This window comes from Ostrea edulis, chromosome 6 (genome assembly GCF_947568905.1).
Source record: "Ostrea edulis chromosome 6, xbOstEdul1.1, whole genome shotgun sequence".
In the NCBI taxonomy this organism is placed as follows: domain Eukaryota; kingdom Metazoa; phylum Mollusca; class Bivalvia; order Ostreida; family Ostreidae; genus Ostrea; species Ostrea edulis.
Window position 1 is genome coordinate 90,596,439 of NC_079169.1, and position 13,049 is coordinate 90,609,487.

Sequence of the window (13,049 nt, forward strand, 5' to 3'; positions counted from 1 at the left end):
TTCTTGAGAAGATTTTGCCTATATATTCGCATGTAAAACTTTGATCCCCTATTGTGGCTCCAACCTATCATGGATCATGGTTTTAACAAACTTGAATCTGCACTATTTCAGGAAGCTTTCATGTAAATTTCAGCTCTTCTGGCCCAGTGGTTCTCGAGAGGATTTTAAAATGACCCAACCCTATTTTTGCATTTTGTAGGGGGGGTGTGACTCTTCATTTGAACAAACTTGAAAGCCCTTCACCCAAGGATGCTTTTTTCAAATTTTGGTTGAAATTGGCCCAGTGGTTCTGGAGAAGAAGTCGAAAATATAAAAAGTTTACAGACAGACAGACAATAGTGATCAGGAAAGGTCATTTGAGCTTTCAGCACAGGTGAGCTAAAAAAGTTTGTGAATTTCTGTTGTATTTGGTGCAAACCACTGTGACACTGGGTAAAAAGTCTATTTGTTTATGATGAAAATCATTGGTCATAAGTTTACATCCCTGGGACTCGCTTAATATGTTGTGCAATTAACAGGAAACATGACCTTTTCTATTCGTATCAAACAGGTAATTTCATGAAGTGATGGCAACGAACAAGCAATCCAGAGATGCTGTATTACTAGTGGGGGCACATTACAGTTGCATCCTAACAAGAAGAACTCTACTATTGTATATTTATAATAAAGAAAGATACATGTATGTATTATAACTAGGCTCTGACAAACTCTTAGTGTCGCACCCAAAACAAACAAAAAACCACTGATGTATTCTTGACATTTTATTATTACCCACTGACTAGAATACACTTATCATTTGCAATATATTATCATAGTACTTCTACTGTTCTTTAGTTATATTATCATAGTACTTCTACTGTTCTTTAGTTCACAACTACTTCAAAACTGAATAAACTGCCATAAAAGTTTTAAACATTTTCTACTATCAAATCATCACAAGAGTTTCAGTGGAATGTACAATAGCTGTAGGAATTCATCTAATAAAAAATTTCACAAATGACGTTATTTATGCATGCTATATGATATCATGTCACGGTACATTGATTCCAGGCTCCGAGTAAATGAAGGATTAACCAATCAGATTACAGCACAGAATCCTCATCTCAGGTCATCAGCAGAGAACATGCCCTGAAAAATAGAATAATGCATAACATAGATTCATTGATTGTTTTGGGGTGGGTTTTTTTTGGGGGGGGGGCATTTGATTTAAATCAATTGTGACATAAATTCAAGGACAGCCACCATCTCTACTTTCCTCTAAATAAAACCTTTTTAGTTTTAATCATTAATATTCATCATTCAAACACACATGACAACCACACACACACACACAGAAAAGCAACGAATGATACATCATTTGTATACAGCCATATTTTTACTGCTGATAAATTGATGCTGTATTTACTATAGAACAAATATTGCCCACTGTGTCTATTATACTGACTGACTTTTAAGGTACATAACTCAAATCAATAAACTTCAGATTGCTTTTATGAAAAGCAAATGTCTCCCCTCTCCTCAAATTGGAGGTGCTCCAAATGAAATCTCCCCAATAATGTACTATGTTGTATGGAGGAGAAAGCATGACCAGGAACATAGGCATTATGAACTCTGATAAGCAACATAGGAGAAGTGTTCACAAACTATTTTAAACCCTTCACCCCTCATATCCACTATAACTTAAAGGAGAACAATTATATCCTCTTGTCCCTACAATATTCACGTCTGCAAATGGCATTGAAGTATTGTACACAATTTCAAGTCTATCGAATAAGCTATATAGCAGAAGCATTCACAAGCTCTTTAACATCCTCCACCCCTCTTAGATCCACTATAACTTTTAGGGAAATAATGGGATCCTCCTGTCCCTACGATATGCACATCTACAAATAGCAATGAAACACTGTACAAAGTTTCAAATCTATCCGATAAGCCATATAGGAGGAGAAGTGTTAACAAGATATTTTACATCCTCCAACCATCTTAGATCCACTATAACTTTTAGGAAAATAATTGGATCCTCCTGTCCTGACAATATGCATATCTACAAATGGCAATGAAGCATTGTACAAAGTTTCAAGTCTATCCAATAAGCCATATAGGAGGATAAGCGTTCACAAAATTTTGTGACAGACAGACGGAAGGACAGAAAATAAAAAACAATATGTCTCCCCCTGAAAGAAGGAAGACATAAATATGCATAAAAATGCACATTATATATATTTATTTTGAGAGTTAAATCTTATGTTCTTAGCTTAAACAAAGTCTTGCTTTGGTTGTCTTAGTTCTGTTGGGGTTAACTTAGTTCTGTTGGGCTTAGCTTAGTTCTGTTTGGATTACCCTAGTTCTGTTGGGGTTACCTTAGTTCTGTTAGGGTTACCTTAGTTCTGTTGGGGTTATCTTAGTTCTGTTGTGGTTATCTTAGTTCTGTTGGGGTTACCTTAGTTCTGTTGGGGTTACCTTAGTTCTGTTGGGGTTACCTTAGTTCTGTTGGGGTTATCTTAGTTCTGTTGGTGTTACCTTAGTTCTATTGGGGTTACCTTAGTTCTGTTGGGGTTACCTTAGTTCTGTTGGGGTTACCTTAGTTCTATTGTGGTTACCTTAGTTTTGTTGGGGTTATCTTAGTTCTGTTGGGGTTATCTTAGTTCTGTTGGGGTTACCTTAGTTCTGTTTTACCTTAGTTCTGTTGGAGTCACCTTAGTTCTGTTGGGGTTATCTTAGTTCTGTTGGGATTATCTTAGTTCTGTTGGGGTTATCTTAGTTCTGTTGGGGTTATCTTAGTTCTGTTGGGGTTACCTTAGTTCTGTTTTACCTTAGTTCTATTGGGGTTACCCTAGTTCTGTTGGGTTACCTTAGTTCTGTTGGGGTTATCTTAGTTCTGTTGGGGTTACCTTAGTTCTGTTGTGGTTATCTTAGTTCTGTTGGGGTACCCTATTTCTGTTGGGGTTACCTTAGTTCTATTGGGGTTACCCTAGTTCTGTTGGTGTTATCTTAGTTCTGTTGGTGTTACCTTAGTTCTGTTGGCCTTACCTTAGTTCTGTTGGGGTTATCTTAGTTCTGTTGGGGTTATCTTAGTTCTGTTGGGGTTACCTTAGTTCTGTTGGGGTTATCTTAGTTCTGTTGGGGTTACCTTAGTTCTGTTGGGGTTGGGGTTATCTTAGTTCTGTTGGGGTTATCTTAGTTCTGTTGGGGTACCCTATTTCTGTTGGGGTTACCTTAGTTCTATTGGGGTTACCCTAGTTCTGTTGGTGTTACCTTAGTTCTGTTGGGGTTACCTTAGTTCTGTTTTACCTTAGTTCTGTTGGGGTCACCTTAGTTCTGTTGGGGTCACCTTAGTTCTGTTGGGGTTATCTTAGTTCTGTTTTACCCTAGTTCTGTTGGGGTTATCTTAGTTCTGTTGAGGTTATCTTAGTTCTGTTGGGGTTACCTTAGTTCTGTTGGGGTTATCTTAGTTCTGTTGGGGTTACCTTAGTTCTGTTGGGGTTATCTTAGTTCTGTTGGGGTTATCTTAGTTCTGTTGGGGTTATCTTAGTTCTGTTGTGGTACCCTAGTTCTGTTGGGGTTATCTTAGTTCTGTTGGGGTTACCTTAGTTCTGTTGTGGTTATCTTAGTTCTGTTGGGGTTACCTTAGTTCTGTTGGGGTTATCTTAGTTCTGTTGAGGTTATCTTAGTTCTGTTGGGGTTACCTTAGTTCTGTTGGGGTTGGGGTTATCTTAGTTCTGTTGGGGTTATCTTAGTTCTGTTGGGGTACCCTATTTCTGTTGGGGTTACCTTAGTTCTATTGGGGTTACCCTAGTTCTGTTGGTGTTACCTTAGTTCTGTTGGTGTTATCTTAGTTCTGTTGGGGTTATCTTAGTTCTGTTGGTGTTGTCTTAGTTCTGTTGGGGTTACCTTAGTTCTGTTTTACCTTAGTTCTGTTGGGGTCACCTTAGTTCTGTTGGGGTCACCTTAGTTCTGTTGGGGTTATCTTAGTTCTGTTTTACCCTAGTTCTGTTGGGGTTATCTTAGTTCTGTTGAGGTTATCTTAGTTCTGTTGGGGTTACCTTAGTTCTGTTGGGGTTATCTTAGTTCTGTTGGGGTTACCTTAGTTCTGTTGGGGTTATCTTAGTTCTGTTGGGGTTATCTTAGTTCTGTTTTACCTTAGTTCTGTTGGGGTTATCTTAGTTCTGTTGTGGTACCCTAGTTCTGTTGGGGTTATCTTAGTTCTGTTGGGGTTACCTTAGTTCTGTTGTGGTTATCTTAGTTCTGTTGGGGTTACCTTAGTTCTGTTGGGGTTATCTTAGTTCTGTTGGGGTTATCTTAGTTCTGTTGAGGTTATCTTAGTTCTGTTGGGGTTACCTTAGTTCTGTTGTGGTTATCTTAGTTCTGTTGGGGTTACCTTAGTTCTGTTGGGGTTACCTTAGTTCTGTTGGGGTTATCTTAGTTCTGTTGGGGTTACCTTAGTTCTGTTGGGGTTATCTTAGTTCTGTTGGGGTTACCTTAGTTCTGTTGGGGTTATCTTAGTTCTGTTGGGGTTACCTTAGTTCTGTTGGGGTTATCTTAGTTCTGTTGGGGTTACCTTAGTTCTGTTGGGGTTACCTTAGTTCTGTTGGGGTTATCTTAGTTCTGTTGGTGTTACCTTAGTTCTGTTGGGGTTATCTTAGTTCTGTTTTACCCTAGTTCTGTTGGGGTTATCTTAGTTCTGTTGAGGTTATCTTAGTTCTGTTGGGGTTACCTTAGTTCTGTTGGGGTTATCTTAGTTCTGTTGGGGTTACCTTAGTTCTGTTGGGGTTGGGGTTATCTTAGTTCTGTTGGGGTTATCTTAGTTCTGTTGGGGTACCCTATTTCTGTTGGGGTTACCTTAGTTCTATTGGGGTTACCCTAGTTCTGTTGGTGTTACCTTAGTTCTGTTGGGGTTATCTTAGTTCTGTTGGGGTTACCTTAGTTCTGTTTTACCTTAGTTCTGTTGGGGTCACCTTAGTTCTGTTGGGGTCACCTTAGTTCTGTTGGGGTTATCTTAGTTCTGTTTTACCCTAGTTCTGTTGGGGTTATCTTAGTTCTGTTGAGGTTATCTTAGTTCTGTTGGGGTTACCTTAGTTCTGTTGGGGTTATCTTAGTTCTGTTGGGGTTACCTTAGTTCTGTTGGGGTTATCTTAGTTCTGTTGGGGTTATCTTAGTTCTGTTGTGGTACCCTAGTTCTGTTGGGGTTATCTTAGTTCTGTTGGGGTTACCTTAGTTCTGTTGTGGTTATCTTAGTTCTGTTGGGGTTACCTTAGTTCTGTTGGGGTTATCTTAGTTCTTTTGGGGTTATCTTAGTTCTGTTGAGGTTATCTTAGTTCTGTTGGGGTTATCTTAGTTCTGTTGTGGTACCCTAGTTCTGTTGGGGTTATCTTAGTTCTGTTGGGGTTATCTTAGTTCTGTTGGGGTTATCTTAGTTCTGTTGTGGTACCCTAGTTCTGTTGGGGTTATCTTAGTTCTGTTGGGGTTACCTTAGTTCTGTTGTGGTTATCTTAGTTCTGTTGGGGTTACCTTAGTTCTGTTGGGGTTATCTTAGTTCTTTTGGGGTTATCTTAGTTCTGTTGAGGTTACCTTAGTTCTGTTGGGGTTACCTTAGTTCTGTTTTACCCTAGTTCTGTTGGGGTTATCTTAGTTCTGTTGAGGTTATCTTAGTTCTGTTGGGGTTACCTTAGTTCTGTTGGGGTTATCTTAGTTCTGTTGGAGTTACCTTATTTCTGTTGGGGTACCCTATTTCTGTTGGGGTTACCCTAGTTCTGTTGGGGTTATCTTAGTTCTGTTGGGGTTACCTTAGTTCTGTTGGGGTTATCTTAGTTCTGTTGGGGTTATCTTATTTCTGTTGGGGTTATCTTAGTTCTATTGGGGTTATCTTAGTTCTGTTGGGGTTATCTTAGTTCTGTTTTGGTTATCTTAGTTCTGTTGGGGTTACCTTAGTTCTGTTGTGGTTATTTTAGTTCTGTTGGGGTTATCTTAGTTCTGTTGGGGTTACCTTAGTTCTGTTGGAGTTACCTTAGTTCTGTTGGCCTTACCTTAGCTCTGCGTAGAATCGAGTCTTTGCTAGAATCGTAGGGAGCATCTTTGCTAGGTATTTCTAACACTGCTGGAACTGGCTGATCATGGGAATCAATAACATAGCGGATTTCTTCTGCAATCTGAAAGTCAACAAGTAATCTATGAGATACAGCATCAAACTAGGATAACTCCCACATGTCTATCAAACACCTTGTATTTCTCATCCTCAGAAAACCCCCATTCAGCTGCTACATTTTATGTTTCGTGAAGCAAAGGTCCATGTGAGTGATACAGGTTTCTGATTATCATGTGTATTTTCTTGTATACTTTGCAAGATACTGAGCAGACAGTATATTCCTATGTCCAATTTGACCTCTGACCATGTGAGCTCAAAATCAACAGGGGTCATCTACTCCTCAAGTGTATCAATGTACTAAGTTTGATGTCTGTCATGTAAAGGGTTCTCAAGATATTGAGCACACAGTATATTCCAGTGTTCAGTTTGAACCATGACTTTTGACCATTTGACCTCAAAATCAATAGGGGTCATCTACTTCTGAAGATGCACCAGTGTCCAAAGTTTGATGTCTATCAAGCAAAGGGTTCTTGAGATGTTAAGCAGACACTATACATGTATTCTTATGTCCAGTTTGACCCTTGACCTTTCACCTCAAAATTAATAGAGATCATCTTTTCCTGAAGATGTACCAGTGTACCAAGTTTGATATCTGTCAGGCAAAGGGTTCTCTAGACATTGAGCTGTCAGTATATTCCTATGTCCAGAGTGGATTGACCCTTGACCTTTCGACCTGAAAATCAATAGGGATCCTCTTCTACTCATAACCAACCCACATATGAAATATCATTACGATGAAGTAAATGGTTCTCAAGATACTGAGCGGACATGTGGTCTACCAACTGACATACCAACCAAAAAGCAATGTGCAACTCTTCTTGGAAGGGATGCAAAATTAAATTATAAGGTTTAGAGGTTCAATATGGTTCACTGATTGATTGTATATTGTTTAATGTTTCTCGCAAGAATTTTTAACTCATATAGAGACATCACCAGTGCCAGTGAGGGGCTGCAAAATTTAGGCCTATGTTCGGTGCTTACAGCCTTTGAGCAGGGTCTTTATCATGCCAGACCTGCTGTGACAGGGGGCCTCAGTTTTTGCAATCTCATCTGAAGGACCTCCCCATTAAGTCGACTCTTACGACAAGCAAGGGGTACTGAGGACCTACTATAAAAGTGATAAGTATGCGTTTTTCCACGTCCAACATTACACGTGTGTGAAAAATACAGGGTAACTAAATATAACATATATTATATCAAATATTTATAACCATATACATGGGGGGGGGGGGGGGGGGGGGGGGGGGGGGGATTTATGCATTTTTTACATGACTGCGTATATAGAGTAAATTTTCACTTTTACAGTATTCTAACCCCCACTTTTACAGTATTCTAACCCGGGTCCTCACAGGACTCCAAAATGGGGAACACTTACGGTTTGATTGATGAGAATTATAGCGATGTCTTCTCTCTTAAGAAATCCTCGAAATGTTTCCTCTATGTCGTGTCTGCTTGTTCCTTAAAATGTAAAGAAATGTGTTTAATGTTTACATTTTGACTTGAATTTAAAAATACATATAATGGAGAAACAATTTAACAATACAGTCTCAAAAGCATTCAATTGCAAGCTGTACAATTCATTGAAAACTGTCTTACTTACATAGACTGCTCCTAGTATTAAGAGGGAAAATAAGATGTTTTTGTGAAACACAAATGCCCCCGATAATGGCCAATTCTAAAGATAGCCAAGGTCACAAGGACAAATGCTTTGGTACCAGTAGAAAGATTTTGTCACAAGAAATGCTCATATGCAATATGAAAGCTCTAATATTTACCATTTAGAATTTATGGCCAATGTCAATTTTTTTAAAAATTGGTCAAACTCCAAAGTCAACATTACAAGGTCAACAATTTTGGTATCCATGAAAAGGTCTTGTCACAAGGAATACTCATGTGAAATATCAAAGCTCTAGCACTTACTGTTCAAAAGTTATTAGCAAGGTTAAAGTTTCAGACAGAATGACGGACAGGACAAAAACAATATGCCCCCTGATCTTCGATCTTGGGGGCATGAAAATATCTGGCCACGTCACTAACTAGTAAGGCCAAAAAGATAATATGTGTGGTTCCAGTTACACTCCCTTGAAAAATAAGGTAAGTAGGTAGGGATTTTGTTATTTTTTAAACTAATTTTTTTTAAATGATAGATTTTATATGGAAACACAATTTTCTTTTAATTTCACTTCTTTGCATGTGCCATTTCTATATGGTGTGATTATACCTATCAAAAATGGTAGGGATCACCCTAGTTTTGACAATTCTTATATATATATATATATATGCATATATACCAATTGGTATAAACAAAAGGGAACATTACTGTCTATAAACTATCTTAATGAACATTTTTGGGTGAAGTATATGTGTACTATCTATTTAAAAAATTTTTTTTAAAAAACATATATGTTTATGTATATGCAAGAATTTACTTTACACCAATTAGAGTCCACTTACAGGTATGATTTAAAAGGTTATTACAGTAGTTCTCGCAATTTTTCAGATGTTTTTGGCGCAATTTTGATACATGACGTTGGCTTTCAGATGTATGTATATTGTGACGTCATAATACGTTGTTCAACGTTAGTTGCTATGCATTTTAATAAACACGACTGATGAAGGCTGGTGAAACGGCTGAAATATTTCGAAAAGTGTTTTAATGTTTTTTTAGTGTGTATATATATATATATATATATATATATATATATATATATATATAAAAGCACTAAAGTTCCAACAACACCCGATACCTCAAAGTGTCAGATCCACAACATGGATACAAGGTCAAATACAAAAAATTATACAAAGCACTAAAATGACCAATGACACGAACAACCAGATTGTCAAATTTTCGGGACGACCCGTCCCTTCTTCAGGACAAACGAAAAGAATTACATAATGTGGCCAATATCAACAGAGAATAATAACAAAAACTACATATAAATACATTTAGCACTACAACTACACTAATCTACAAACGTATTTACAACGCAGACTACATGTTTTTTGGTCTTTAGTCTTTAGGCTTGCCAATCAATGTTAAAAGTGGAGCGAATTAGGACATGCCTTATTCCTCCAAAGAGCTGATCTAAAATGTATGAAGTGATAAAAATAGACTTAATTAATCTCAAGTGGAACGAGTTAACCCAATTACATTGACAAATAGTAACGCTAACTCGTACCCAGAGAGATTCTATTTTGACTATGCATTAAGAATAAATAATTTATAAAAGATAATAATAAGTACAAAATATCAACATACACAAAAAAAAAAATCAAATCAATAAAAAATAAATATTAAATAAAAATAAACTATGTAAATGAAGTAAGAAATGAACACAATTAGAGAGAAATAATGTAAATAACAAGTTTGAATAAGTAAACAAAGTGGACCAAACAAAAACAAAAAAACAAAGAATAATACCTGTGTCACATTACACTGCGATTAGGTATCCGACTAGGTAGCGGGTTCTGAGCGGCCTGAGAATGCCAAAATCTGAAAAGTGTCCGGCCGGGGACCATGCGGTGAGAACACGCCATTCAGGGCCCGTATACCCCACCGGCAGCTTTTAGCGCGGAGTTAAATCCTGGCGATGTCAACCCCATCGTAAGATAACGCTCACGTGCTTCAGCGAGTTGTAGACGTAGGAACGGCAGTCTCAGATGCCTCGGAGGATTGGCCATGTCAATGTTGATGGCAACAGCGTCGATGATGATGTTGGAGATGATGACGATGACGATAGGTATATATACACCAGTTTGCAATTGCCTTAATTGCACTTAACACGCATGAAAAGGCAAAGGTCACCAAACGATACCCGGATGTTCTCAGAACGGACATCGTCCGGGCTTCATCCGATACCCCTCAGGTGTCCGAGCGGTGACCGCACGGGGGTACCTAGTCCGTACGATGTCCGTATGGGTACCGGACGTACCCCTCCCGGTTACCTACCGATAACCTTACGGATATCGGGCGGCCACCAACACCATCATTCCATACGCTCCCCGCCCGGTAAACACACGGCTGCCTTCCTTGTCCCGCCCGAGGTGCGGGCGGTATATGAGGAGAGCTAATCACCCGGCAGACTTGGAAATGTGTCCCTACGGTGTTAGATCTTGACAGGTCCCCCACCGATACCTATACCTCGCCCGGTACCCGCTAGTAATGTGACACAGGCATAAGCAGCCTAGGAAATTGAATCAACATCAGACATTCCCGTACTGATCATGTCTAGGGTAGACGTGCAAAAAACATAGAATCACGGAAACTGATAAATGGGTTTTACATGTAAGCAATCGGTTATGAAGGTCAAAGTAAATAAAGGGGTGGGCTGATTGTAAACATGCAGAATTGAAAAGAAAAAAATGTGTTCAAAAATGGTCATAGTACCACTGTTAAGGACATGATCAGACGAGTAGGTCTAGATGAAGCTTAAAATCTAGTAAGGGTTTAGCCCGTATTCATGCTGGTGAAGTCAGTAGGTTTGTTGATACCATGCAGTTCAAATGACTTCAAACTGTGCATCCAGAATTTTTCCTTCTGCTTTCTTTCGGTATCTGACCAACTAGGGTCCTGATCAATAACCACTACTGTCATGTCCTCCCATCGGTGGTTATTGCCATTGAAATGTGTTGCTACTGGCAAATCTTTTTTGGTTCTGATGGAGGACCGGTGGTTGTTGACCCGTCTGCGAAGGTCTGTTATTTTTCCTATGTACTGCTTCTGGCAGACATCGCAACTGAAGAGATAGATGCAGTTATTGGTTTTGCAGGAAAAGTTTCCCAATATTTTATAACTGCGACCAGTAACAGGACTGCTAAAACCCTCAGTGTCTGAGCTATATTTGCATAATTGCCATCTGAGGTCTGAGCATGTTTTGAAACCTCCATTGGGTAAAGGGTTATCCAGTTTGGTCCTTACTATCATGTCCTTCAGGTTTCTGGGACGTCTGAAGGATGCCATCGGTGGTTCCTTAAAACACCAGCCATTCGTTTGTTGGCATGCAGAATGGGCAGGTGTTTTTTCAGAATATCGTTGATGTTCTTGAGAGCGGGATGATATGTGGTGACCAATGGAACCCTGTCATTCTGAGGTTTTTCTTTATACTGGAGGAGGGACTGTCGGTCCTGTAGTGACATCTCATCAATCGCGGATTGTACACACATATATATATATATTTCAAATTTAAAAAAATATATACAGGACATTTTTTAACATGAAAGTACGAAATGATAATTCAACCTGAGTATTGTTTTCAAACCCGTCAAAGTTCTTAAATCTATCCAGCTTTTTCAAAACTAAGGAGGGTGATCAATCAGTATATATTCAAACAACCTGAAATTTGCACGATTGTTTACATAAGTGCTCTTTAGTTTCAAGTCACTTTCCGTCTGTTAGATGGTCTGTAGTAAGTGTTTACAGCTTAGCATTTAAGTAGTATCTAATAATTGGCTATGAATGAACTTACAGTCAAGATTCACCTGAAAGGAAAATGGGTCAAAAACCTATATGTATAGTGGCATATATTATGCAACCCTTCTCATAAAAGAAAATTTTGAAAAAAAGTGTGCATTATATTCGGCAAAATACAGTAACTGATTTTAGAAATAGTCCCAAAAAAAGTTTAGGGTCGAGGGTAAAAACTAGGGATGGTCGGGTAGTCGGAACCACACATATTTTTTTATTTGGCCTAAGTATGGGGAGTAATCTGGCCATGTCAATATAACAAGTAAGTAAGGGAAGTAATTACCTTTTGGATCATACCCAACACAAGTTCTCACCTTTGTCAACAACAAGAAAGTTAGGCTCTCTCTTTTTGTTCAGCTCACCAATGCCCCCTAACAAGAATCCAGTGCAGGTGTCCTACAAAACAAACGTTACCATTGTACTATTCGTATCAATTATTCGTAGGTTCATCCTAGGCTTGTGTTTATTTCATAAAAACTATCTTTACGCTGCAACAAGAATTTATCTTAGAGCATGAAATCATCTGTAGGTCATTGTTGTATAGTACCACCACCACCCATTGGTTTTAACTTCAAAAACTTCTGCAATTATCGATAACATTAAATATTCTAGCAATGATTTTTGATATGTTAGTAAAATTGATTAACCTCAGTCAGATTCTATGTGACGTTTGACACATGGGTAGACTGTTGCCTCAACTATAGTCCAGCATTGTCACAACTAATCCAACTATTGATGAGTTTATCATATTTAAAAATATCTAGCTGAAGAAACCATGACTTAGTAATCAGTATTATCTGGGAGTATCATTTCATATCATAGTCACATATCATGACAAACAGTTGAAACACGAGAAAAATTACTGGTGATTTTAAAAACATGAAAATTTATGAGAGAGAGAAGTGGGGGGGGGGGGGGGGGGAGAATATTAAAGTTAAAAAGTCCTCTCTCCTCCTGTATCTTGAGAAAAATTTCATTTTGGCAATCATTGTGATAATTAAAGCATCAGAATATATTCATAAATACAATATGGATATTTTCAGCATTCCTGTGTAGTTAAGATACGCGACAGTGTCTTGTAACTGTCCTACTTGAAGCTATCGTGTTACTTCATAAAATAGAGGTTCGCAATCAATGTACCCTGAAAAGGACACAAGGGGTGGGGGTGGGGGGAGGGGAAGCATTACCTCATCACCAATTACAGCTATCAATTTTCCCTTCACTGCCGAGTGCGACATCTTGTCCAATGTTTGGTCATGTGATGTTTAAGGTTAGGCTAAAATAAGAAACATGAAATGAAATGAACGGAACTAAGAAATTGTCTATGGTTATGACTTACTTTAAAGTGATTTATATATAGGAATCAGCTTGCTTGTATAAAGCTTATATATATTTTTGAGATATTATTTTTTATAGTTGAAATATAAACATTTTCGACAACAA

General features: G+C 38.3%; 1 protein-coding gene across 1 annotated transcript; it reads right to left on the reverse strand.

The window, feature by feature from the left end:
- Positions 1-746: 746 nt before the first annotated feature.
- Positions 747-12,908, reverse strand: LOC125683686 (V-type proton ATPase subunit F-like). The gene is made up of 5 exons (XM_048925124.2): positions 12,794-12,908; positions 11,921-12,002; positions 7,518-7,600; positions 6,024-6,146; positions 747-1,128 (listed from the first exon to the last, which is right to left on the reverse strand). The coding sequence occupies exons 1-5, from the start codon at positions 12,842-12,844 to the stop codon at positions 1,099-1,101; spliced, it is 369 nt and encodes a 122-aa protein (XP_048781081.1). The 5' UTR covers positions 12,845-12,908; the 3' UTR covers positions 747-1,098.
- Positions 12,909-13,049: the final 141 nt, after the last annotated feature.